At 38.3% G+C, this 27,891-nt stretch overlaps 1 protein-coding gene and 1 long non-coding RNA gene across 5 annotated transcripts in view; one reads left to right on the top strand and one right to left on the bottom strand.

The window, feature by feature from the left end:
• Positions 1–17,798, top strand: part of LOC127525239 (serine/threonine-protein kinase 32C-like) — an 81,070-nt gene extending 63,272 nt beyond the window's left edge. The window contains exons 7-12 of one of the 2 annotated variants that reach the window (XM_051917651.1): positions 1,668–1,771; positions 3,407–3,523; positions 6,345–6,470; positions 8,683–8,811; positions 11,192–11,259; positions 12,378–17,798. In XM_051917651.1, coding sequence (XP_051773611.1) covers positions 1,668–1,771; positions 3,407–3,523; positions 6,345–6,470; positions 8,683–8,811; positions 11,192–11,259; positions 12,378–12,558 — 725 coding nt within the window. In that variant the 3' untranslated portion in view covers positions 12,559–17,798. The remainder of the gene's footprint in view (positions 1–1,667; positions 1,772–3,406; positions 3,524–6,344; positions 6,471–8,682; positions 8,812–11,191; positions 11,260–12,377) is intronic. The other variant, XM_051917652.1, reaches the window with a different exon arrangement.
• Positions 17,400–24,105, bottom strand: LOC127525242 (uncharacterized). 3 transcript variants are annotated; one of them, XR_007933293.1, is made up of 4 exons: positions 23,828–24,105; positions 20,454–20,530; positions 19,135–19,284; positions 17,400–17,964 (listed from the first exon to the last, which is right to left on the bottom strand). It is a non-coding gene; the product is annotated as an uncharacterized LOC127525242 (long non-coding RNA). The 3 variants fall into 3 exon arrangements; XR_007933292.1 differs by having other exon boundaries at positions 19,108–19,284; positions 23,828–24,104; XR_007933291.1 differs by having other exon boundaries at positions 17,400–17,967; positions 19,108–19,284; positions 23,828–24,101.
• Between the last annotated feature and the right edge of the window lie 3,786 nt (positions 24,106–27,891).

The following is a 27,891-nucleotide window of genomic DNA, read 5'->3' as shown; positions in this document are numbered from 1 at the left end:
ACATGCCTTTGCAGTACGCAGCACGCGCTATTGTGCTTTCACATAAGCCGCGTTTGCAGTGCGCAACTGATCCATGGCTGTTTATCACAAACAACATTTACTTATTTTTATTTCACATCCAAAAGTTGCTACTGAACATGGCTTGTCAGCATTGCGATTCTCTTTGTATACACTATATTTTATAGATGTCACATTTAAACGCACTACATTTAAACGTTTTATTCAATTCATTACTTTATATTTATATAAGTAATACTTTTGATTTATATATTGATTTATATATTTTATATACTTGCTCACGCAAGTGGCAAAACCTTTAAACATAAGCTTTATGTTAAAATCATTTTAAATTAAAACTTAAAATAGACAAAAACAGGTGACTCTCCTCTTTTCTTTCCTTTTAAATCTTTTACAAGAAATCCCTCAGGTCATATACAAATTTGTTTTTCCACCTTCACGAAGAGACGAGTGCTATCCATTATGTCTCCTGATGGTGGTGCTTCTCCGCTCTCCTCCCTGCGTTGTCTTTGGTCGACATTAACCAACGTTTTTATTTCGACAAAAATAATATCCAAAGCTTAAAGCCTAAAGAATTACCTACGTGCACATGTCTGAATGTTTAACGTGGTGCTGTAAATTGACCTGCTGCAACTGATGCTGTTGCTAATATGTCATTAATTTGTCGTAATCACCTCAGGAGTCATGGTCGAGGGGAAGGAAAATCGAAAGGTTGATGGCTTTTTATATTTGCATGGTTTTTGTTTTTAATTTAACTAATATTTTTAGTATTTTGTTACAATTATTCATAAAATATGCTATTTCTAATCGATTTCTGGAAATCATCTCGCGAACCCCACTTTGGGAACCACTGCTTTAGACCACGATGGAAACGCAGACAGCAACAGGTCTGGGGGAAAAAGCTTAAATCAAAACTGCCTAACGTTACTGGATGAAATTTTGAACCCATAAAGTGAAGCTTTGGAGGTGTTGATGGACTCAATCTACTCCATCTGTGTTTTGATCATTGCTCTAAATCCCATCCAGACGAAGTCTTTGAAAAAAATGCTATTTTATCAGCTCTTTTTTCAAAATGTTGCTTCTTTAAGGAACTTACCCACATTCAAGTGTTGATAAAAATGAATGCGTGAAGCTAGAATATAATGTTCAGAGGCGCTGTTCTTTCTTTTGATGTATTGCATGTTCAGATATTCATACAACAAAATATTCTGGGGGCCATAAAAATTTTATGAAAGCGTTAATAATCTAAAGAACCTTTTTCTACTATAAAGAACCTTTTGCATAATGGAAAGATTCTATGGATGTTGAAGGTTCCTCGCGGAACCATCAATGCCAATAAAGAGCATTTTAGAGTGAAGATTAATAAAATCTTAAAACTCCATAGGCATTTTTATAATGAAAATACATTTTATTAGTTTTGCCAAACTCTAAATTATTTTATCAAGTAGAAATTGTAAGTTCAGTTCTTCAAACTGAAATTTACTGCACAGAAGCTAGGAGTGTCTTTGAATATTGTTGTAAACAAATGGAACCACTGATCCAACTAGTATTTTAAACTAAAATAACTGGATCAGACTTTATGCTGTTTGTCAAAGTCTGACTACATGAGATCACATCCCATCTGAGTGCATGTTATCGTCTCCTAACAGCTCCAGAGATCTTCCAGTCGTTCGTGAGTGGAGGAACCGGTTATGCGTTCGAAGTGGACTGGTGGTCGCTGGGCGTAACGATTTTTGAGGTTCTGCGAGGTTGGGTAAGCTGACCAACTCTGTTTTGTGCAGATGACAGCATCCCAGCTAACAGGGAACGTTCTCAGGACGTTCTGGCAAGGTTCTCTCAATGTTATGAACAAACGTTCTTCCAGTATCATTAATAGAATGTTTGTACATCATTCATGGAGTGTTTTTTTTTAAACGTAATTGGACGTTCATCTAATTTTTTTTTTTAAATGTTACTACTAGTTTCAGAACGTTCAGAGAACTTTCTAAAGTAACATTCCAATAATGTTTGCAAAATGCAATGTTCTCTTAACGTTCATATAACCAAGAAAAAACGTTTTTAAAACATTTAATAAATTGGACATTTTGAACATTTAGAAAACGTTCATAAATAACGTTTTTATTACTTAATGGGAATATTAGCAAAACGTTCTCAGAACATCATTTTGTTAGCTGGGATAATATGGTTCCCAAAAGCAAGATCGTAGAGACCATTAGTGAAGATGGTTTAGATGATCTACCCATGCTTACAATGGTTTTGGGAAATGAGTCACCAGTAAATCTTGTGTTTTAGATTGAAGTTTCCTGCAAGGAATTCTTAACTAGCTTAACTGAACTTCCTTGGTCAAACATCTTCACCAGCAATGTTTTGCTAGGACAACTGTGCCGATTCATACAGATCTAAATGGGACTTTTCAGCAGGATGACTGTTTGCATGAAGACATTTATGGAAGCTTTTGTTCTGTTTCTCTCTCTCTGTCTGAATGTCTGTCTGTCTGTTTGTTTTTCTGACTGACTCTCTATCTGTCTGTCTGACTCTCTATCTGTCTGTCTGACTATCTATCTGACTGTATGCCTGCCTGTCTGTCTGTCTGTCTGGCTGGCTGAATGTCTGACTGTGTGTGTGTGTGTCTGTCTGCCTGCCTGTCTGTCTGTCTGTCTGTCTGTCTGACTGTCTGTCTAACTGTCTGTCTGTCTGTCTGTCTGTCTGTCTGAATGTCTGTCTGTCTGTCTGTCTGGCTGAATGTCTGACTGTGTGTGTCTGTCTGTCTGTCTGTCTGTCTGTCTGTCTCTCTGTCTGACTGTCTGTCTGTCTGTCTGTCTGTCTGTCTGACTGTCTGTCTGACTGTCTGTCTGTCTGTCTGTCTGTCTGACTGTCTGTCTGACTGTCTGTCTGTCTGTCTGTCTGTCTGTCTGACTGACTGACTGTCTGACTGTCTGTCTGTCTGACTGTGTGTCTGACTGTCTGTCTGTCTGTCTGTCTGAATGTCTGTCTGTTTTTCTGACCGACTCTCTATCTATCTATCTATCTATCTGTCTGTCTGTCTGTCTGTCTGTCTGACTGTCTGTCTGAATGTCCGTCTGTTTGAATGTCTGTCTGTCTGTCTGTCTGTCTGACTGACTGACTGACTGACTGACTGACTGACTGTCCGTCTGTCTGACTGTCCGTCTGTTTGTCTGTCTGACTGTCCATCTGTCTGTCTGACTGTCTGTCTGACTGACTGTCTGTTTGTTTGTCTGACTGTCTGTCTGGCGTCTGTCTGACTGTCCGTCTGTTTGAATGTCCATCTGTCTGACTGTGTCTGACTGACTGTCCATCTGTCTGACTGTGTCTGACTGACTGTCCATCTGTCTGACTGTGTCTGACTGACTGTCCATCTGTCTGTCAGAGGCCGTATGACATCCATGCCAGTAATTCTGTGGAGTCTCTGCTGCAGTTGTTCAGTACCGTCAGTGTTCAGTACAGCTCGGCCTGGCACAAAGACCTCGTCTCGCTGCTGAGGAAGGTGAGATCAGCACGACTCATTTTATATATGATGAGTGTGGTGTCAGTTACTTTAACACAGGCAAACACCACTCATATATTCTTATTTGGGTGGTTGCTAAGGTGTCCTGAGTTGTTATTAGTATGTTTCTATGCAGTTGCTAGGGTGTTGTGGGTGGTTGCCAGGACATTTTTATGTTTTTAGCAGCTCTGCAGTTGCTAGGGTGTTCTAGGTGATTGCTATGGTGTCATGGGTCATTGTTAGGTGAGTTCTTACAGGCCCGAATCAAAAGAGCCTCTTCCTCAACAAACTGCATTAATAAGGATGAAATAGAAAAAAGATGGAGAGGAATGAAAATAGACAGAACACAGATGGAGTCAGAATGAATGAAGAGAGTATAAAACACTCTAATGATGCAGGAGAGAATAAAGGGAAGGATTGAGATGAGCGAGAGAAAGAGGAGCTGATGATAATGAGAGATAATAAAATAAGATGAATGAAGAAAACGAGTGGAACGCTGGAGAGACAGAAGAAATATTATGAGAGGAAAATGGATATGAGTGAAGAACAGAGGAGCGACGAGAGACATTAAAGTCATTTATTAGACCAGTGAGATATGGAGAGATTACTATATGGATGAATCAGAGGAGAAGAGCATTGTGGGTAAGAGGCTGATGAACACAAGAAGTGTAGTGATGCTCAGAATTTTCTCTTTTAATTCAAGTCAGCTTTATTTCTATAGTGCTTTATACAATACAGATTGTTTCAAAGCGGCTTCACAGTAATAAACAGGAAAATAACAGTGTTAATGTTGCAGACTTTTTCAATTTCAGCTGTAAAGCAGCTCTAAAAAGACAATATTGTCATTATTCAGATCAATTCACTTCTCATCTGATAGTGTCAGTGCATCAAATCAGTAATATTACTGAATATTAATTATTTTAAATCCTAAATTTCTAGGTCAGAACTTCGCAATTATGTTTCATTTAAGCATCACTTTTATCTCGGATGTTATATAGAGACATAAATGAGTCAATAGTCTGAGTTCATATTGAGATCTTAGACTTTATATTGATCATTTGAGCACAGTTGGAGACAGTGTTGAGATCTCTTCTAAAACTCTCACATCTGAGATTACAAGGGTCTTTTTTTCACAGGAGAAGCATTTGAGAAGCAGGAAACCTTCATATTTACATTTACAATGATGCATTTTAGCAAAAGCAGTTTGTCGCAAACATCTGCATTTAATGTTATTGCTATTTAGAAGAAACTATTAGTCTTTCCTCTGGAGACGTGATGTGGGTTTGAGTTGAGAACAGACAGATGAGGAGGAGAAAGGAAAAGTTGGATTATTAAAGAGCTCCTGTGCAAAGTTTAGATGTTGTTTTTGGGCTCTACTAGAACAGGTTTTCATGCTTGAATGTTCATTATTTTCCCCATATTCTTCATTGTTGCAGCTCCTCTCTTTCTAGTCTGTCAGTAACGCTCTGTTTAGTTCCTGTCTCTGTGAAGCCCCTCCTTCTGAAAAGCACACTGTGCTCTGATTGGTCGGCTGGAGCAGTGTGTTGTGATTGGTCAAGCGCTTTGAGTGTGTTTGGGAAAATGTCCCGCCCCTTACCATAACCGCCAGTTTTAACACACTACTAGCTAACTCAACCAGGGCCCACCCCTTTATTTAGCGTATGCCTTGGACGGAAATTATTTAAATGAGGAATATTGTGACGTGTTCGTTCCCGGAAGAAAACTCAGGACTACAGTGAAGTTTAGAAACAGTGCGCACTGATGTAGAGAATAACTCCCACTTGAGGGACTTTAGAAACCTTTTTCATGCTCAACATTACACACTAAAGAAAAAAACTTCACTTTTTGCATTTTTACATATTGAAACATAATTTAGTATGTTTATGAATCTGTATAAACCATCGGTCCCACAGTGTGAGGTTTGAGGTTTTACTCACTCACAGGAAAGCGATCGGATCACACAGACGCTTCTCAGCTTGCGTATCCTTCTCATCGGATCGATTGCTTGTGTCTGGGCCCCGTCTTAACCTTTGGGAGAGATGCAGACGTCTGCACCCAAAACCATCTGCGGATATCGTTTCCCTGACAACCGAGAGCAGACTAGCCGGAGCGATGAGCTTGAGCGCTTTATAACCTTTACATTTATGCATTGAGCAGACACTATTTGTCAGTTTGTTATAAAATCATCCCTCGCTTGATAAGAGAGTAACGTTTGTAACGGCTCCCCAACGTCTCATTGGCCCTCAGTGTTCAGCTCAGCAGTGCCTATTGTGGGCTGTTTATACCAGACAGATTGAGTTTCACACTCATGAGTTTATTACCAAATAAAACTGTCAGCTGATGAAACTGTTTCTGATCATCTAATCAAACTGAACTCTCTTGGAAATCAAAATAGATTCTCCTAAATAGTGATAACATTAAATGCACACATTTGCAACAAATTGCTTATGCTTCTTGTTTTGGATAAAAGCATCTGCTCAATGCATCTAGGTTTCCTGCTTCTCAAATGTTTCTCCTGTGAAAAAGACCCTTGTAATCTCAGATGTGAGAATTTTAGAAGAGATCTCAACACTGTCTCCAACTGTGTGACTAACTGGTGTCTCTATATGAACATCAAACATAATTGAGAAATTGTGAGCAAGATTTGAGTAGATGTACATGTATTTACTTACTCTCTTTAATTTTGCTCCTTATATCAGTTTTACTCAGAATTATGTATATGAATATATGAATATTAAGACTTAATAAAATCTACACAGTGATGTTTGTGTGTGAGTGAGAAGCGTCCTGATGGAGTTCTTACTGTTTTGTGGTTCTGTAGTTATTGACTGTAAACCCAGAGCATCGCTTCTGTAGTCTGGCTCAGATGCAGACGGCGCCCTACCTCTCCGATGTCAACTGGGACGATGTTTATGAGAAGAAGATGGAGCCGGGGTTTGTTCCCAATGTGAGATTGAGTTCAAGTAGTGACAGAACACACATACGGTCAGGGTCTAAAATGAACACTTGTGCAGTGCCAAAAAGTGTCAGAACGGTGAGACGCTGGCTGTTTGGCAAGTGCAAAATAATGCCTGATTTCATTTAAATCACAATCAATCCAAACTCACACACATGTTAGTGAACGAGAAGAAACGTATAAGAAAATCTATTGGTTACACTTTACAACATATAGTTAGTTAACTACATTAGAACTAACACTGAACAATACTTCTAAAGCATTTATTAATCTTAATGTGAATTTCAACATTTACTTATACATTATTAAAATCAAATGTTGTATCTGTTAACATTAGTTAAGCACTGTGAACTAACATGAACGTTATTAACTAACATTGACAAAGGTTAATAAATGCTGTAAAGATATATCACTCATTGTTAGTTTGTGTTAGTTATTGTTAAGTGTTACCAGTTTATTTATATAGCACATTTGTGACCCTGGACCACAAAACCAGTCATAAGTTGCATGGGTGTATTTGTAGCAATAGCCAACAATACACTGTATGGGTCAAAATTATCGATTTTTTTTTTTTATGCCAAAAATCATTAGGATATTAAGTAAAGATCATGTTCCATGAAGATATTTTGTAAATTTCTTACCGTAAATATATCAAAAATTTATTTTTGTGAGTGGATATGCATTGCTAAGAACTTCATTTAGACAATTTTAAAGGCGATTTTCTCAATATTTAGATTTTTTTTGCATCCTCAGATTCCAGATTTTCAAATAGTTGTATCTTAGCTAAATCCTAACAAACCATACATCAATTTATTCAGCTTTCAGATGACGTATAAATCTCAATTTCAAAAAATTTACCCTTATGACTGGTTTTGTGGTCCAGGGTCACATTTAAGCTGACCAAAATAAAGCTGACTAAAACAATAAATACATATTGCATAAAAAGGCAAAGAATAAAGATGCATTTTGAGTCTTTGAATGCATTAAAATTTACAGTTTTTCTCTTCAGGGGAAAAATATGAGATGGAACAAAAAATTATATTTCAATGTATTTGCATTTGGAAAATGTTTACATTCTTTCTGAGCAAATGCAAAGTGTCCGGAAGAATGCAAAACCACTGAAATATAATTTTCATATTTTTTGCATCATCGTGACACTTTAAGGTGCATTTGTTTGTCTAAGAAAGTAAGAAACATGATGTCCTCACTCATTAAATGTCCTACTTTAATAGAAAATACAGTGACATGGAGTCTTTAAATACTAATTGCAAAGGGACCAAATCTATTTTAATAGAGTTTCATAGCCAGTAAAACTATATTTATGGCCAGTAAATGTTCTAGATTCACACTCCACTGACAGGTTAGTTTTGGACCCTGTGCACACATTCACACACATACACATGATGAAGAAATGCTGCTTATGCAGATTAAAGGCCCATTCACACCAAGAATGATAACTATAAAGATAACAATAACGATATAGAGAAACGATATCATTGGAATCACTTTCAGAGCTTTTTTTTTTCAGCTGTTCAGTGATAAAGCACTGGCAGCCACTCAGCATCCATTCCAATTTAAGGGCTTGCGCATTTAAAATGGCATACGACATTGCAGAGAAGTTAATCACAGAGGTCTAGAAAAAGCCACCACTGTTTGACAAATCAAACTCCCTTTTCAAGGATACTTTAAAGAAAATGGATATATGAAAAACAATCGGTCATACCCTTGGTAAAAATGGTGAGAAGTATTAAAGGTGAGATCATTATGCCAAGCTAGCGAACAGTGTCAAATAAAATTACCTCAGGTATCCAGCGCTAGTTTCGACAACATTGTCTTGCTTCCTTTGAAGTTGCAGTGAAAAAGACTAGGTGTTGTTTTTATTCCACTATATTGACTTCGTCAGCTAAATTCACTGTTAGATTAGATCGATTACACTAGCTATTCACTCGAAACATAACAAGCTGAGGACATCTTTTGGTTAAAACCATGTAAATGCAACAAGAACATCAAAAACATGTTGTACACACTTTGAAACTGCAGTGCGTGAGCTTAAAATAAACAGACCGTTATCGTACATTAGTGTGGACGCAAATATAGTTATCTTTATAGTTATCGTTTTTGGAGTGAAAGGGCCTTAAGACTTTGCTTATCTGAATGTCTGTTTTCAGAGGTTTCTCTGTTTCTGTTCTCAACTGTCAAACAGAAAGGTCGTCTGCATTGTGATCCCACCTTCGAACTGGAGGAGATGATTCTGGAGTCTCGTCCTCTTCATAAGAAGAAAAAGCGTCTGGCAAAAAACAGGTCGAGAGACAACAGCAAAGATTCTCAGTCTGTGAGTGTAACTCACTTTTACACATCTCAGGAATGACATTTCACTGTGTGACATTTGAAACTGAGGCCTGAGATTACAGTGTTCGTTCTGCTGCGACGGCCACACATTATATTGAGTCTGACATCTTCATCAGTGAAGGATCTTCACACACACGATCCCTCTCAACAGACGTTGCTCTCCACATATTTTCCGTGCTATTGCAGAAATTCAGATGCATGATTATGAAGCACGTCTCTAATCAGATCACATGATGATGAAGTTGGCTCGCTCTTCATACTCGTGCGCATGAGCGCCAGCAAGAGCCCTGAAGATGAGCTGCTTTGGTCTGCAGATGCCGGAAGCGAAGGCATTATTACCTGCATGATTAAATTATGAAGCTTTCAGTGCTGGAGCTTCTCCTGAAACACGCCAGGCTATTTTTGGTGTGTTCCAGCAGGATTCTGCCGTTTGGAGCTCAACACAACAACAGGGACCAAGCTAACAAAAATATGTTTTAAGAACGTTTTCCTAACGTTGCCATTAAGTTGTGAAAACATTATTCCTGAATGTTCAAAATGTTTCAAACGTTTAGATGTTCTATAAAAGATTTTCTTGGTTATGCAAACGTTAAAGGGTTAGTTCACCCAAAAATGAAAATTCTGTCATTTATTACTCACCCTCATGTCATTCCAAACCCGTAACACAAATGGAACACAATTAAGATACAACCCGAATTCCGGAAAAGTTGGGACGTTTTTTAAATTTTAATAAAATGAAAACTAAAAGACTTTCAAATCACATGAGCCAATATTTTATTCACAATAGAACATAGATAACATAACAAATGTTTAAACAGAGAAATTTTTACAATTTTATGCACAAAATGAGCTCATTTCAAATTTGATGCCTGCTATGGGTCTCAAAATAGGTGGGATGGGGGCATGTTTACCAGGGTGTAGCATCTCCTCTTCTTCTCAGAACAGTTTGAAGATGTCTGGGCATCGAGGTAACAAGTTTCTGGAGTTTTGGTGTTGGAATTTGGTCCCATTCTTGCCTGATATAGGTTTCCAGCTGCTGAAAAGTTTGTGGTCGTTTTTGATGCATTTTTCGTTTAATGATGTGCGTTCTCTATAGGTGAAAGATCTGGACTGCAGGCAGGTTAATTCAGCACCCGGAGTCTTCTACGATGAAGCCATGCTGTTGTAATAACTACAGAATGTGGTTTTGCATTGTCCTGCTGAAATACACAAGGCCTTCCCTGAAATAGACTTCGTCTGGAGGGGAGCATATGTTGCTCTAAAACCTTTATATACCTTTCAGCATTCATAGTGCCTTCCAAAACATGCAAGCTGGCCATACCGTATGCACTTATGCACCCCCATACCATCAGAGATGCTGGCTTTTGAACTGAACGCTGATAACACGCTGGAAGGTCTCCCTCCTCTTTAGAGTCTGTGATTTTCAACAAGAATGTCAAATTTGGACTCGTCTGACCATAGAACACTTTTCCACTTTGAAACAGTCCATTTTAAATGAGCCTTGGCCCACAGGACACAACGGCGCTTCTGGACCATGTTCACATATGGCTTCCTTTTTGCATGATAGAGCTTTAGTTGGCATCTGCAGATGGCACGGCGGATTGTGTTTACCGACAGTGGTTTCTGGAAGTATTCCTGGGCCCATTTAGTAATGTCATTGACAAAATCATGCCGATGAGTGATGCAGTGTCGTCTGAGGGCCCAAAGACCACGGGCATCCAATAAAGGTCTTCGGCCTTGTCCCTTACGCACAGAGATTTCTCCAGTTTCTCTGAATCTTTTGATGATGTTTTGCACTGTAGATGATGAGATTTGCAATTTGACGTTGAGGAACATTGTTTTCCACAATCTTTTTTACGCACTCTTTCACAGCTCTGCCTATCTTTACTTCTGAGAGACTCTGCCTCTCTAAGACATCGCTTTTATAGCTAATCATGTTACAGACCTGATATCAATTAACTTGATTAGTTACTAGATGTTCTCCCAGCTAAATCTTTTCAAAATTTCTTGCTTTTTCAGCCATTTGTTGCCCCCGTGCCAACTTTTTTGAGACCTGAAGCAGGCATCAAATTTGAAATGAGCTCATTTAGTGGATAAAAGTGTAAAATTTCTCAATTTAAAGATTTATGTTATCTATGTTCTATTATGAATAAAATATTGGCTCATGTGATTTGAAAGTCTTTTAGTTTTCATTTTATTCAAATTTAAAAAACGTCCCAACTTTTCCGGAATTTGGGTTGTATTTTTGATGAAATCCGAGAGTTCTCTGACTCCTCCATAGATAGCAAGTTAGACCTGATAGACCTCCATAGTTAGAGCTGATTAACATGTTGTGTCTTTATTTTATCTCTCTTTGCCTGCAGGAGAATGAATATCTTCAGGAGTGCCTTGAAGTCGTCCAGCAAGAGTTCATGATTTTCAACCGTGAAAAGTGAGAATAAAAACACTAGAGTTCTGAGCTGTCATATTTTCTTAAAGTCCTCCTGAGATTAAAGTTAAAGGGTTAGTTCACCCAGAAAATGAAAATTCTGTCATCAGTTACTCACCCTCATGTCGCTGCAAACCAGTAATCCATTTGAATCGAGCCGTTTAGTCCAAAATTTTCTGAAGAGACTATCGCTTTGTATGATAAACAGATTTAATCTAGTCTTGCCTCTCGGCATTTTCCGCTCCTCATTTGCATAAAATTGAGCATTTCTCAACTTCTTGAATCTCTTGGCTGCTCGAGTCCTCAGGGGAAGTTCGTATTTATAAGTTGGGAAATTGTAATTATGACGACAGGTGCGTTCAGATCACTTTGATCGACGCAAGATCGTGATGTACCTTTTCTAGTCCTACGTAAAATTCAACAAGATTTTTTTAAACTCTACTTCTACAAAATGATGACTATAGAATGTGCAGTGGGTGTGTTTATGCTTAATGTTTTTATTCAATTTATGAAGGTGCTGTAAATTTAAATGTTATATATTCTATTGTATTTTGTACAATACTATGGTATTTTGTACATGCAACGTCTTTCCGACATGACTTGAACGCACCATAAAGATATAGTGTCTTGCATTAAAACTCTTAATACAGTATATACACCGATCAGGCATAACATTTTGAGCACTGACAGGTGGAAGAAGGTGGCCTGGTCTGATGAATCACGTTTTCTTTTATCATGTCAATGGCCGGGTGCGTGTGTGTTGCTTACCTGGGGAACACATGGCACCAGGATGCACTATGGGAAGAAGGCAAGCCGGAGGAGGCAGTGTGATGCTTTGGGCAATGTTCTGCTGGGAAACCTTGGGTCCTGCCATCCATGTGGATGCTACTTTGACACGTATCACCTTGGTGCCAGATACCACAGCACACCTTCAGGGGTCTAGTGGAGTCCATGCCTCGACGGGTCAGGGCTGTTTTGGCAGCAATAGGGGGACCAACACAATATTAGGAAGGTGGTCATAATGTTATGTCTGATCGGTGTATATGTGCAACTAAAGTAGGACAGATGCGGTTACATGTGTTTTATATCAGTATGTTGTTGAAGATCTTGCTTGTGTTCAGGTTGAAGCGTCGGCAGGAGGAGGGAGCAGATGGAGACGGAGACGGAGATCCAGACGCTGATGAGGCCGAGGCCGAGGCTGAGGGAGGAACGGAGGACGAAGAGACTGAGCCTGAGCCCGAACCTGAGACCTCCAAACTGAGCATGTGCGGTTCGGTTTGCTCGTCTCCAGGAAGCTGCTAGCGCCCCCTGTTGTCCTCCGAGGCCACGGCGCGCTCACCATGCCTTTAAAATCCCTCATTATTCAGAGCCGCGACGGACCCTCACATTTTCGTTTGTCTCCTAGAGCAAGTTTGAACTTCTATGCAACGTATCTCTTCAGCATGATGTAAAATAGAGATTTTAGAGGCAATTCAACACGCTTGAGTATGATGACACTCCATGAAACTGATGAAGGAGCTCTTTATCTTCAGTTTAATTGTCTTTGAAGCAGAAACAACATTGACGCTCATCCACACACATGAAGCTGCTTGAGGATTCATTGATATTTCATATAATGACTTGATTGCATTTGTATGTTTACATATGTGAGTTATTACTGATCATGGAAGCATCTGGTGCCTTTTGAATTCAGCACAGAGTTTCCTGCTTTCATGTGCTGTGAGAAGATTAAGTATAGGACTAGTTAACATACACTGACACTAGTAGAGCACTAGTGAGTGGAGTATGTGCTTCTGATGGGAGTGTTTGTGTAGTTCATATTTTTCTTTCATCCTCATATCAGAACTGATTTTTACATGGGAGGAAAAACAATTCTTCCAATAATTCATACAGGTTTACTGGTTACACTTTACAATAAGGTTTCATTAGTTAACATGAACTAACAATGAGACTTAATGTTAATTTCAGAATTTACAAATACATTAAGTCTGACATTGTTTATGCACTTGTTAGGTCAGTGTAATATGCTTTCTATAATTTAAAATTTAAAAACTGAAGCAGACGTTCTCCTTCCTCTAATAGATGATTTCATATAAATGTCTGATTATGTGTGCATGATATTTTCTACTGTTTTCCTCGTCTGTGCTTTAGAAATCTGTTTTTGAGATGTTTGACTTCCTCCACAGCACTTTAAAGCAGAAATTCTGCCATAGAATTCAATAGGAGAGTCATTCGTTTAGTTTTTCTTATAAAAAAAAATGAAAAATGCTGTTTAATTCTACATGAGGGTGATCACATGACCATTTCTACATTTCTACAATCAGTATTTATTTTAAAGATCTGATGAAGCGTTTATTTCCAGAAGGGCTCATCACCCTGTTTATTGTAAATATCCAGTAGTCTTTAGTTTACAATTTACATCATGAACCATGATTTACTAATAGTTTAGGAGGAGGCACAATCTTACAGTATGTATATTTGCTCCTGAATGAAAGATCATCAGTATTTTCATCAATTTCCCCAGAGGAAATGATTTCAAAACACTGTCATTAGGATTTTTAAATGTTTTTGGTAGAAGTCCCTTCTGCTCACCAAAGCTGCATTTGATCAAAAATGCAAAAAAAAAAAAGGAAAGCAAAAAAACAAAACACCCAGTGTGATACTAAAGACTGGAGTAATGATGTTGAAAATTCAGATTTGATCACAGGAATAAATTACATTTTACTATATATTCACATAGAAAACAGCTGTTTTACATTGTAATAATATTTCACTGTTTTTACTGTAGTTTTGATCAAATAAATGCAGCCTTGGTGAGCAGAAGAGACTTTAAGCATTAAAAAAAACCTGGTTATTCCAAACTCTTGACCGCCAGTGTAAATGAGCCACAGACTATTTATTTTACTGTGATGGGTGTTTAATGCTGCCTTTACATGAGTAAGAGTTTCCTAGTTGGAAATTCCTCGTAGTTTTCTAGTCGGAAATTGGACACAAATGCCCACTCAAGTGGTATTTATTTCTGGGAAACTGAGAGATAATTTTGATATCTCAGTTTCCGAGTAGGGCGGCCCATAAACTTTAAACATGGTGGAGGGAAGAATGATTGCTGCTGTGACTGCTATTCTTTATAAGTTTTTCCACAACAGCTTGTTAAAGTTGTGCATATTTACATATATAAATAACTATTTGAAGCAAATTGTATGTTTTGTACACAGCCACAGTTGCATGGAATAGAACAGGATGTAGGACATTTCCGATATCACATGAAGGCAGCATAAGCTCAAAATCATAGTAAAACATGTGGCATATAGCAATTTTATTATGCTGCCTTCACATAATTTCCTACTTCCCACTTTTGAAGTCGTGATTATGAGCATAAGTGCTTTGTTTTCGGAAAGAACAGGAATCATGGAGGACACCAGGTTTATTCTTTCCTGTTTATTGGGAAAATAATATTAAAGCCAAAATGATTGACAGCCATATAAACATTCACCGTGTTATCTAGATAATCAGCTTATTGACGTTTCTGGAATTTCAGTCAAATACAGGCTATTTTTGCTATCAAAATTATCTCTGAGTTTCCTATAGTAAATTCCAATAGCAAGTAAAGGCAGCATAAATTGCAATAAAAAGGCATGTCATGCTGCCTTCACGTTATCAGACTTATCATAAATATGAGTTTCCCAGTCAGAGTTTCCTAGTCGGAAATTCCGTGTTGAAGTTTCCTAGTCGAAAATGCCTAGTTGGAGTTTCCTAGTAAGAAATTCCTAGTCACAGTTTTCCAGTCAGAAATGCCTAGCCAGAGTTTCCCAGTTGGAAATGCCTAGTCACAGTTTCCTAGTCGGAAATGCTTAGTCGGAGTTTCATAGTAAGAAATTCCTAGTCGAAGTTTCCAAGTCGGAAATGCCTAGTCAGAATTTCCAAGTCAGAAATTCCTAGTCGAAGTTTCCCAGTCAGAATTTCCTAGTTGGAGTTTCCTAGTCAGAATTTCCTAGTTGGAGTTTCCAAGTCAGAAATTCCTAGTCGAAGTTTCCCAGTCAGAAATGCCAGTCAGAGTTTCCCAGTCGGAAGTGCCTAGTCGGAGTTTCCTAGTCAGAAATTCCTAGTCGAAGTTTCCCAGTCGGAAATGCATAGTCAGAGTTTCCCAGTCGGAAATGCCTAGTCGGAGTTTCCTAGTCAGAAATTCCTAGTCGAAGTTTCCCAGTCGGAAATGCCTAGTCGGAGTTTCCTAGTCAGAAATTCCTAGTCGAAGTTTCCCAGTCAGAAATGCCAGTCAGAGTTTCCCAGTCGGAAGTGCCTAGTCGGAGTTTCCTAGTCAGAAATTCCTAGTCGAAGTTTCCCAGTCGGAAATGCATAGTCAGAGTTTCCCAGTTGGAAATGCCTAGTCGGAGTTTCCTAGTCAGAAATTCCTAGTCGAAGTTTCCCAGTCGGAAATGCATAGTCAGAGTTTCCCAGTCGGAAATGCCTAGTCGGAGTTTCCTAGTCAGAAATTCCTAGTCGAAGTTTCCCAGTCGGAAATGCCTAGTCGGAGTTTCCTAGTCAGAAATTCCTAGTTGAAGTTTCCCAGTTGGAAGAGCCTAGTCAGAGTTTCCTAGTCGGAAATTCTTAGTTGGAGTTTCTTACTTGAAAATTGGACATGAATGCTCTCTCAAGTCATATTTACTACTGGTAAACTCAGAGATAATTTTGATACCCCAGTTTCTGTATAGGGCAGCCCATAAACTGTAAACATTGCGGAGGGGAGAATGATTGCTGCTGCGACTGCTATTCTTTATTAGTTTTTCCACGACAGTTACATCACCTTGATGTTAAAGTAATGCATATTTACATATATGAATAATCATTTGAAGCATTTTGTATGTTTTATACACCGTGAAAATAGCCTGTATTTGACTGAAATTCCAGAATCATCAGCAAGCTGACTATCTAGATAGTGCAGTGAATGTTTATATGGTTCTCAACAAATGGGACACTAGATATAATTTTGGCTTTACTAAGCAATTGAACATGACGAGCTCGTAATCACGACTTCAGAAGTGGGAAGTAGGAAATTTCCAATAGCACGTGAAGGCAGCTATCAGACAGATGTGTTTGGCTGCGCAAACATCATCAGTGTTAGATCTTTGACAGACCCATAAACCCACAGCTATGATGATGATGATGTTTCCTGGAATATATTTGTCTCTTGTTGCTGCTTTGAAACCTTCCTCCCTTCTCACATGTTGCCAAATTACCTTTCTGACTGTTAGACTTCTTAAACTACCATTCAGTGAAGGGTTTGATGATACGTGAATCCTTCACCTCTGCTGCTTACTGAATCTCTATAGGACACCAGTTTAAGATTATTTATAGCTGACACACAGTAGCGTGTGTGTGTGTGTGTGTGTGTGCATGTGTGTGTGATATGTTTGAGGATGTGTGTGTTACGTGCTTCAGTAGATTCCCAAGTTTTCTTTAGTGTAGCATTAATTCAGTAGGAATAACAGGTGGTGGTGTTGATGTCGGCACACGTGTAGCGTTCATGATGAAAATGATCTTCTTCTTTTTTTGTTTTGTTTTTCAGTACAAATATCTAAACATTTTTGAACATTCAAGCATGAAAACCTGTTCTAGTAGAGCCCAAAACAACATCAAGACTTTGTAAAAGGGCATAATCGGTTCTCATTTTGATCATTTTTTTCAGAAAACAAGACTTAATATCTTCAGTCATTTTGCTTCTCCAGTAAATGTATCTTGATTTAAGAATGTTTAGATATTTGTGCTGGAAAACAAGACAAAATTACTGAGGAAGAAGATCATTTTTTGAAGTGTACAGTAAACTCCAGCGCTTCATCATGTAAAACATGTACATAGTGAAAAGCTCCAGTATTTTTCCACAGTTTTATGTGGATGTGCTGACATAAGCGAGTATAAATGTAGACGATACTAAGAGGTTTTATGAAGCGACGTCTTCATACCACGTTGTTTAAAATCTCTTTCAAGTGTGCAGGCACAACTTGTAGGCAAATACGCCAAAGCTTTTGTACCATTTGCATAGCCATTTCTAATATAAATGAGTGCCTGTGTGTGAGAGAGTGTATGTGTATGTGTGTGAGAGAGTGTGAGTGTGTGTTGATTAGTGCTTAAAGCCCATAGAAACACAGTAACATTTGTAAACAAGCATTTATTGTAATAAGTAAAATCATGGAATGTTTTTGAAATGCTATAAAAAGTTACATTTAGTCCGAGGTGTGAAAGATTCAGTGGTGAATCTGAAGTCCTGCATGTTCCAGTGAATCGAGGATTCGGGCAGAAGCGTGTGTGTGTGTGTTTGATTCATATCAGATGATGTGTGTTTTTGCACGGATGAGTCCAGTTTCTGCTCAGTCTCTAATGAATCCTTTAGGACTGATCGATGAAGACCAGACGACTGACTTTAACCTTGTTTTCCATTGTAATGTGGACGGCATGATACTGTACGTAAACATAGATTCTCTTGAATATTTTGGCAACCCATAGATTGTTTTGACGATCATTAAAGTATGAATAAAGTATTAACGTGCTCTTGTGTCTGTTTATTTCTAAATACAGTATGTGTGTGTGAAGATTTCACAGTGTGTGTTTCTGTATCATGTGAGGGATTGAAATGTCAGCGAAGCAACAAGATGTTTTCTCTCTCCTGCTTCTATATAAACATGATCTCCTGCCGTCTGCTCAGATTCACACCATCTGCTGATGTACACGGACACAAACATACAGACAAAATAAACATTTGACAACAAATCCTACATAAAGTCACTGAAAGCTCAGATCTGTTTGTTCAGTAACATGAAGTCAGTTTATACTACTGGCTAATCAGTGCAGACTTAATAGATAAGATATGAAAGGAAAGATGTTGCCTTCACTCCAAAAATATCACTTACAAAGTTAATTAAATATAGTTCATCTGAATTCAGTACCAATTTTGTAACGCATTACTTTTAAAAGTAACTTTCCCCCAACTGATTTTTGCTGTTGAAATTATGTGGTTCTCACTAGGGCCTCAAGATGACTTCACATTACTTAAAACAAGGACTAAAACGACTAAAAATAAAAAATTACTCGTTTTAATTCACCACCTCAAGAAGTGTTTTTGTCTTTGAAGAACCAGGATTCCCACAGTCTTGGAAAACTGGGAAATATGGTTGATTTTTCGAGTTATAGAAAGCTCTAAAATCCACTAAATCAGAAACAACTGGAAAAATCATGCAAATTCATTGGTTAAAAAGAGCAGGAACTCTGAAAAACATTCAGCTCTCATAACTTTTGGAATCCTGAAACTTAATTTTATTTTAATTGTAATTATTTTAGCTACTAATTCTAGTCTCTGGACACTCCTAGTTTCTGTAAATGAAAAAACAGAACAGTAATATCAATACTAAAAAAAAATATAAACCTGAATATTGTGACATTCACTGCAAAAATTATGTTCTTCCTCAGTGTTTCTGTCTTGTTTTCCAGCACAAATATCTAAACATTCTTAAATCAAGATGCATTTACTGGAGAAGCAAAATGACTGAAGATATTAAGTGTTGTTTTATGCTTAAAACAAGACCAAATATCTACCAATGGGGTCAGAAAAATAATAATCTTAAGTAACTTTGTTTAAAGAAAAACTTAATATCTTCAGTTATTTTGCTTCTCCAGTAAATGTATCTTGATTTAAGAATGTTTAGATATTTGTGCTGGAAAATAAGACAGAAACACTGAGGAAGAATCATTTTGCAGTGAAATGAGGGACCTTGGAGTCAAAAAGTTTGAGAACTGCTGCTTTAAGGGCTTTCAATGACTTTAGATGCCATGAAAATGATGTAAAATATGAATCTTCCTCACATATGAGGCGGATGTGTTTGTTGTGACCTGTGATGATCAGCAGGATCACGGTGCAGGAGGCTCGTCCAGTATGTCTATGCGCGGCTCGTCCAGCAGGGGGCTCCACTCACGTGCTTCCACCGCCTCCAGCAGAAGCGCCAGTTCAGCCTGCAGCTTCTGAACGCCGTCATCCAGCCGCTGAACAACAACAGAGAAAGAAACACCAGAGTGAATATGAAGCTGACTCAAGTTTACAGGTGAGACTGTGGCTGCGTCCCAAATCGCATACTCTCTTGAGTAGGCACTTATTATTAAAAAGTACAATCTATATAGTACGAATGTGTGTAGTATGAAGGTAATCCAGATGTACTATATCCGCCATGTTGTCATGATTATGTGACCTACCAGCTCAGTTGCGTAGCTTCGCTGACATTCATAAATCCTGTGGCCTCATGGGATAGTAAAGTGTCCATCATATGCGCACTTCACAATCTCGCCGTAAGTAGTAGATTATCCGGGTACTTTTTGCCTACTCTTTTATGAATACTGTGAATTCGGACATACTTATTTTGTCACATACTATTTTTGCCTACTATATAGTATATCGCTATTTGTATGCGATTTGGAATGCAGCCCGTGTGTTAAAACTAGCACACTGAAGTGCTCTGTACTTCATCAGTCAATGTCCAGGTCATATTTCACCCAAAATCAAGCAAGAAATTAGAAAACTAGGTCCCAGTGTCTTGTACTAACATTTAAATGTATCATTTGATATAATGTACTTATTGCGTACATACATTGTTTTTACATACTTATGTTTAAAAAATATGAGATATTTTTAAGCGTCTAAAAATATGATTTTTAGACGTTTTGAAACGTTGAAACTTGCGTTTATAAACCTGTTGTCCAACTAAAACATTTTGCGATCGAGATCATCCACAGTTACTACTGGTGTTCCTCAGGGTTCTGTTTTAGGCCCGCTTCTATTCATTATCTACTTACTCCCTCTTGGTCACATTTTCAGGAAATCTGCTTTTGTAAATATGCTTTGAAACAATGTGTATTCTGAAAAGTGCTATACAAGTAAATTGAACTTGACTTGATAAGATAGAAAACTGAAGCGTTCCATAAAGGGTGAAAGAATCAGAGATTTCACATGTATGCGATCAGTGTGCAGGTGAAGCACACGCTGGCATTAGCAGAGGTCACATGACGCGTGACTTTCACTCTCTCAGATTAAACGCTGATGATACTGAGCTCAAATACAACCCCTCACAGAGCTCTGAGTTTGATCACACACGTGTGGACTGTTTACATGCACAGGAAGTGAGGTTTGGCTGAGAGAAATGAGTGTTCAGTGACGTCACCTTCTCTACGCTGTCCATTCGCTCATGAAGAGCCTTCTGGTCCTGACAGGGGTTTGAGCTGCTGCTCGTCTCTGGTCCTGTTACACAAACACACACACATCTACTGTTAATATATGAGTCCAGTCACTGTAAAACACATTTAACATCAGTCAGACAGCTGCACTGGGTCTGTCAGTCACTGAGGATCATTTCTGGAAACCCATTAAAGGACAGTAAAGATTCACGACTGTGAAACATGAACATAATCACACAATCATCTGCAATTTCAATAACACACCATCTGAATAATGTTGACAACAGATGATGTGAGCTCATGTTACACACACTGCAAAAAATGATGTTCTTCCTCAGTGTTTCTGTCTTGTTTTCCAGCACAAATATCTAAACATTCTTAAATCAAGATACATTTACTGGAGAAGCATGTTATTATATGGAAGCACATTTATGCCACATAAAAAAGGCATGTTCTGGTTTTATGACATAAAATGTAAAATGATGACATAGTAAGTCAAAATTATGACATAGTAAGTCAAAATTATGACATCAAAATTTCAATTTTTGTAATAGTTTTGACTTTTTAAATCATAATTTTGATTTATTCTGTAACCTTGTCTTAGTGTGTCATAATTTCAACTTTTTGTCATAATTTCAACTTTTTAAGTTGTAATTTTGACTCAAGTCAAAATTAAAACTTTTTATTGCCATAATTTTGACTTTTTAAGTCATAATTTAAATTTTTTAAGTCATAATTTGGACTTAAGCCACAATTTCAATTTTTTGTTATAAGTTCGACTTTTTAAGTCAATTTCAATTTAGTATTTCATAATTTTGACCTTTTGAGTCATAATTTAAACATTTTATACCATTATTTCAAGTTTTTAAGTCATAATTCAATTTTCATGCCATAATTTCAACTTTTTAAATCATAATTTCAACTATTTATGCCATAATTTCAACTTTGAGCCTTAATTTTTACATTTTATGCCATAATTTCAGTTCAGGATGTCATAATTTCAATTTTTCATGTCATAATTTTGACCTTTTAAGTCATAATTTCACCTTTTTATATTTCAACTTTTATGCGATAATTTCAACTTTTTATGCGATAATTTCAACGTTTATGCCATAATTTCATAATTTTGACTTTTTAAGTCATAATTTCCATTTAGTATGTTAAAATTTCAACTTTTAAGTCTTATTTTCTACTTTTAATGTCAATTCTGACTTTTTTAAGTCAATTTCAACTTGGTATGTCATCATTTCAATTTAGTATGTCAGAATTTCGACTTTTTATTCATTTTTTTAAGTCATAATTTCAATTTATGCTATAACTTTGTATTTCATAATTTTTACTTTTTGTCATAATTTTGACTTTTTATGCCATAATTTAGACTTTTTTATGATATAATTTTGACTTTTGTCATAATTTCAATTTACTATGTCATAATTATGACTTTTTATGTCATTATTATGACTTTTTATGTCATAATTTCAACTTTTCATCTGTTAATTATGATTTACAAAAGCATGATTTCTTTTCTTATGTGGCAGAAATGGGCTTCAATATTATTAAGATATTAATATGAAAAATGTATCAGCATGAAGTGAGCATGTATCAGCATGAAGTATTTGTTATTGTTTTATGAAAAAACATAAACGCACTTCATTTTCATCAATTTTTCAGTAAACAAGACTTAATATCTTCAGTCATTTTGCTTCTCCAGTAAATGTATCTTGATGTTTAGATATTTGTACTGGAAAACAAGACAAATTCACAGAGGAAGAAAGTCATTTTTGCAGTCGCACTCACACATAGACAGAGTGTCTCACCCAGCTTTTAGAGCAGCTTTTTAAGCTCTCAGGGCTTGTTATGTTTCACAAGTTTTCCCGCAGGATTCCCACCTCCACAGTCTTTGATGTTTTTGCATTTAACTTCCTGTCGTGAGCAGCATTTTAATAGATCTTCCTGTAAGTGCTGCAGGATGTTGCCTGTTAAACACAGCGAGAGTAAATCGGCACACAGAGACTGACGTGTTTCTGATCTGACGTCAGTTCGTCTGCTCTTTAAGCTTCACAGATCACAGATTCCCATGACTCACAGAAAACAAAGAAAAGACACATCAACATAATAACACACAAATAAATATATTAACAGTAATGAAACTGCACATTTTCTGAACTCCCTGAAACGCCTCCATTGTAGTCTTGAGTTTTCTTCTGGGAATGAACACGTCACAATATTTCTCCTTTAAATAATTCCCGCCCAAGGCATACGCAGAATAAAGGGGCGGGGCCTGGTTGAGTTAGTTAGTAGTGTGTTGAAACTGGCAGTTATGGTAAGGGGCAGGACATTTTCCAAACATGCTCGAAGCGCTTGACCAATCACAACACACTGCTCCAGCCGACCAATCAGAGCACATTGTGCTTTTCAGAAGGAGGGGCTTCATAGAGACAGGAACTAAACAGAGCGTTACTAACAGACTGGGAAGAGAGGAGCTGCAACAATAGAGAATATGAGGAAAATAATGAACATTCAAGCATGAAAACCTGTTCTAGTAGAGCCCAAAAACAACATCTAAACATGGGCATAACATGGGCTTTAAAAAAAAGAGGTTCTCTTGATAGAGGAATGTTTAGATATTTGTACTGGAAAACAAGACAAAAATGCATAATTTTTATAGTGCTTTTATGTAATTTGAAATGTGAACTGGCTTGTTTTTTTCTGTTCCTGTTCTGTTCATATAAAAACTAATAAAAACAACATTGCAGAAGAATAAAGTAAGTCATACAGGTTTGGAGCGACATGAGTGTGAGTAAATGTTGAAAGAACGATCATTTCACTGCTGATGGTTCAGTAACGCCACACATTAGTGAAACTCTCTGGGTGAAACTCTTCTGATTCAATAACAAGAGAAAAGTGCTGTGCGTTCATGGGTAGAGCTGGTCATTCCATGAGAGTGAGATCACACACATCCGACTAATCACTCTCTTCCTTCACTGACACTGAAGATCCGCTCAGATACGGACGTGAAGATGGGAATATGACACTTCAAGGGTTCTGGATGGACTCCAGTAGTTCATGTGTGAAATCTCATGAGTTTGTGCGGTTCTGTCAGTCAGTACAGCGCTGAACACATGCCAAATCAGAACCAGATGTTCTAGTCGCAGTTACTGACACACACACACAAACTCACACACACACACATACTCACACACTCTCTCAGACGTCTTAAACAGCTACAGTTTTAAAAAAGTCCTTGAGAACAATCTGAAAACACCATCGACACGATCCTCAAAGACATCAACTGCATGCCAAACTCATGAACTGTCTAAACATGAGCTCACCGTGACCTTCATTCAATCCACTGTCTTACCTGCGGAAATCTGACCAATGAGGAGCATCAGAAGAGCGACACGTGTTGACCAGGGCATGACGGACCTGCAGAAGAGAGATGTGACGTCTGTCACAAACACTGACGAGAAACCAGCAGAATGAAGAGCAGAATCTCACGTTTACACTGAAGCGTCTCTCCTGCTTCTGTCACGCTGTCCCTCGCCCTCGATTCACTGGTTTCCTGATGAAAACACAGAACAAAAGTGTTCTCTATCTGGAGGAGGAGGGAAGAACGGAGCGGGTGGGTCTGCTTTACGCTCTCCAGCAGGACTGAAGCCAAACACACAGAAACATGAAGACACAAACTCAACCAGAGACTCATGAGTCAAAAAACAGCCATTCACCAATGTGTTTGTCAGCTGAGCCTGTTCGAGCTAAAATATTTTCTTGAAGTCCACCAGAGATTTAACTTAATATTTCAATAGTTTTACAACACATTCACATGTTCACAGTTCTCCGATGTCAGTTAACGGTCACATGACATGCAGGTGATGTAATAAAATATTTCATAATTTTTAATTTGTTAATTTTATTTTTTAATTATTTATTGTTATGTGTGGTTGTGTAGGGTGTTGCTAGGCTGTTCTGGTTGGTTGGTAGGCTATTTTGAGTGGTTGCTAGGTTGTTCTGTGTTGTTAATGGTCACATGACATGCAGGTAATCATAAAATATTTAATTTTTTAGTGTTTTATTTTTTATTTTATTTTTAAATTATTTATTGTTCTGTGTGGTTGCTAAGGTGTTGCTATGCTATTCTGTGTGGTTGCTAGCGCATTGCTATGCAGTTGCTAGGATGTTGCTAGGCTGGGTTAAGTGTATATGGTACCCATGTAAAACTTGCTTCTATCTTGGTGTTCTGTGTTGTTGCTAGGATGTTGCTATGCAGTTACTAGGGTGTCTTGTGCGGTTGCTAGGGTGTTGCTAGTCTGTACTGGGTGGATGATATTCTGTTTTGCAGTTGCTTAGTGGTTGTTAGGCTGTTCTGGATTGTTAATGGTCACATGACATGCAGGTAAACATAAAATATTTTATTTTTTAGTGTTTTATTTTTTAATTTTATTTTTAAATTATTTATTGTTCTGTGTGGTTGCTAGGACTGTGCTATGCTATTCTGTGTGGTTGCTAGTGCATTGCTATGCTGTTGCTGGGGTGTTGCTAGGCTGTTGCTGGGTGTTGCTAGGCTGTGCTAAGTGTATATGGTACCCATGTAAACCTTGCTGCTATCTTGCTAGGGTGTTCTGTGTTGTTGCTAAGATGTTGCTATGCAGTTACTAGGGTGTCTTGTGTGGTTACTAGGGCGTTGCTAGTCCATTCTGGATGGTTGATATGCTATTTTGAGTGGTTGCTAGGGCATTGCTATGCAATTGCTAGGCTGTTCTGGGTGGTTGTAGGCTATTTAAAATGGTTGCTAGATTGTTGCCAGGCTTTTCTGTGTGGTTGCTAGGGTGTTGCTATGCAGTTGCTAGGGTGTTGCTAGGCTGTTCTGTGTGGTTGCTGGGGCATTGTTATGCAATTGCTAAGCTTTTCTGGGTGGCTATTTAAAATGGTTGCTAGGGTGTTGCCAGGCTTTTCTGTATGCAGTTGCTAGGGTGTCTTGTGCGGTTGCTAGGGTGTTGTTGGGTTGTTTTGAGTGGTTGCTAGGTTGTTCTGTGTTGTTTCTAGGTGTTTTCTTCCTGTCTGGCGTGAAAAGAGTCTCAGTGATCTTCTGGTCTGTAGGTGTGAAGTGTTCCTCCTTCAATATGTGTCTGTGAAATTTTCTCACCTTTTTTCTGGTCCATCAGGTGAAAATGGTGCATCTGATTCAGTGAAGTAGCAGCCACGCACTCCTCAACGATGCACATGATTTGAGGAATCATTCATTCCACATGAATTGTCCTAAAAACACATGCTGATTGTTAATATAACTATAGCAGTAGAGGAAGAAACAGAGTAAAAGTTCAGCCGCAAGTGTTCAAGGGTAAAGTTCACTGTGTACAATGCGTAAAGCTACTTAAGAGGGAAGGACTCACAATAGTGCTTACGGAACTGAAGATAACTCAAGACAAACACAGACTCTCTGACAGCTGATCTCATGGAGAGATTTGCTCCTCTTATCTTTGATCTTCTCCTCTAGTGACAATCCTCTGTGCTTTGATGAAATCTGGCTGATTAACTGTGATCGGTTCCTCCGAATCCGTAGATCTGTTTGTTCCCAAGGGAAGTAAAATTTTCCAAACATTCTGAGTATTAAATGATTTGTGCCGTCCCACCACTAGAATCTGCTGGAAAGAGTTTCTTGGCTCTATCTCCGTATTGACTTCTCTCTTGGCTAGTCTTCCATCCTTTTCTTTTTCCTGGAATGGTCATCAGAGCAATGGACATGGACAACAATGATCCTCCTTCGGGATCTTCCTCAGCCCTTGTTAGTTTTGTGTGATGTATTGAAGCTGTCAGGCACACCGGCCGTCGGTGTGATGTCTGGGGTTAGTATCCGTCTGTAAATCTTGTCTGCACATGTCTGTCTGCATCACACTGGATAAAGAGACAGAGGAAACATTTTATTACAAGTGCCATAAAACACGTCCTGTGGATGAATAATAGTAGTATGCATTAAAGTGATTTGAGCAGAGTTTGACAGTTTTCTTTTTTAATATTTTTACTAAATTTGAACATTTATGTGAGATTTCTGTTAACAGGCTGAAAGCAAAGCCCTAGGCAGATCAGTCTGTTTACTAGTAATTGTGCTACTAGTTAGTGATGTACCAAAAACCTCTATAGCTCTATCAATATTAAAATTGAGTGTGTAAATTCAGTGTTTGTGCTACAGACATGAATGATTCATCAAATCATGTGTTTTGTTGAGGAGAGTGTGCTGCTACTTTACTAAGTGATCTACAGACAAATAGATAAGACCAGACAGGAGGAAAACACCTAGAGACAACACAGAATGTCTTAGCAACACCCTAGCAACCACACAGAACACCCTAGAAACACCCTAACCACACAGAACACCTTAGCAACACCCTAACAACACAGAACACCCCAGAACTCCCTAGCCACACAGAATACCCTAGCAACACTCTAGCGACCACACAGAACACCTTAGCAACACCCTAGCAACACCCCAGTCGCACAAAACACCACAGCAACACTCTAGTGACCACATAGAACACCTTAGCAATACCCTAGCAACTACACAGAACACCCTAACAACACCCTAATCACACAGAACACCCCAGCAACACTCTAGCGATCACACAGAACACCTTAGCAACACCCTAGCAACTACACATAACACCCTAGCAACACTCCAGCCACAAAGAACATCCTAGCAGCACAGAACACTCCAGCAAAACTCTAGCAACCACACAGCAACATTCTAGCGACCACACAGAACATCTTAGCAACACCCTAGCAACTACATAGAACACCCTTGCAACACCCTAGCCACACAGAACCCCCCCAGCCACACTCTAGCAACTACACAGAACACTCTAGCAACACCGTAACCACACAGAACACCTTGGCAACATAGAAACCACACAGAGCACCCTAGCAACAACATAGAAAGCACACAGAGCACCCTAGCAACAAAATAGAAACCACACAGAACACCCTAGCAATACCCTAGCATCCAAACAGAACACCTTAGCAACACCATAACAACCACACAGAACACTCCAGCAACATCCTTGCTTTATATATCATATCATGTTTGTTCCACGTCCAAACTCAGTGTTTGAGCCTCACAAAGTCTGGAGCAGCATAAATAATGAAAGTGAAGTCAGAGGTGATCTGTGATCCTGTCTGAAGAGGATTTGGCCAATCCTAGAGGTCAGAGCTTGAGGTCTTATGGGGGGCACTTTCTGCTGGATGAGAGTCTGAGGTCATTATTCTCTGGGAAGCATTAAGTCCTCATCTATCCCGTTAGAGTGTCTGATTATACCACGTGAGAGGCGGGTTAAGACCAGGTCTGATGCAGGAATAGAGCAGTAGGTGGAGTCCTGGAGGGGTGGAAAGGCCGGCAGTGACTCTAGCATGTGATTACGGGTAATCCCTCTTTAA

Source organism: Ctenopharyngodon idella, chromosome 13, assembly GCF_019924925.1.
Source record: "Ctenopharyngodon idella isolate HZGC_01 chromosome 13, HZGC01, whole genome shotgun sequence".
Taxonomy (NCBI): domain Eukaryota; kingdom Metazoa; phylum Chordata; class Actinopteri; order Cypriniformes; family Xenocyprididae; genus Ctenopharyngodon; species Ctenopharyngodon idella.
The sequence above is the reverse complement of the archived record's forward strand: the minus strand, read 5'-3'. Positions and strand labels throughout refer to the sequence as shown.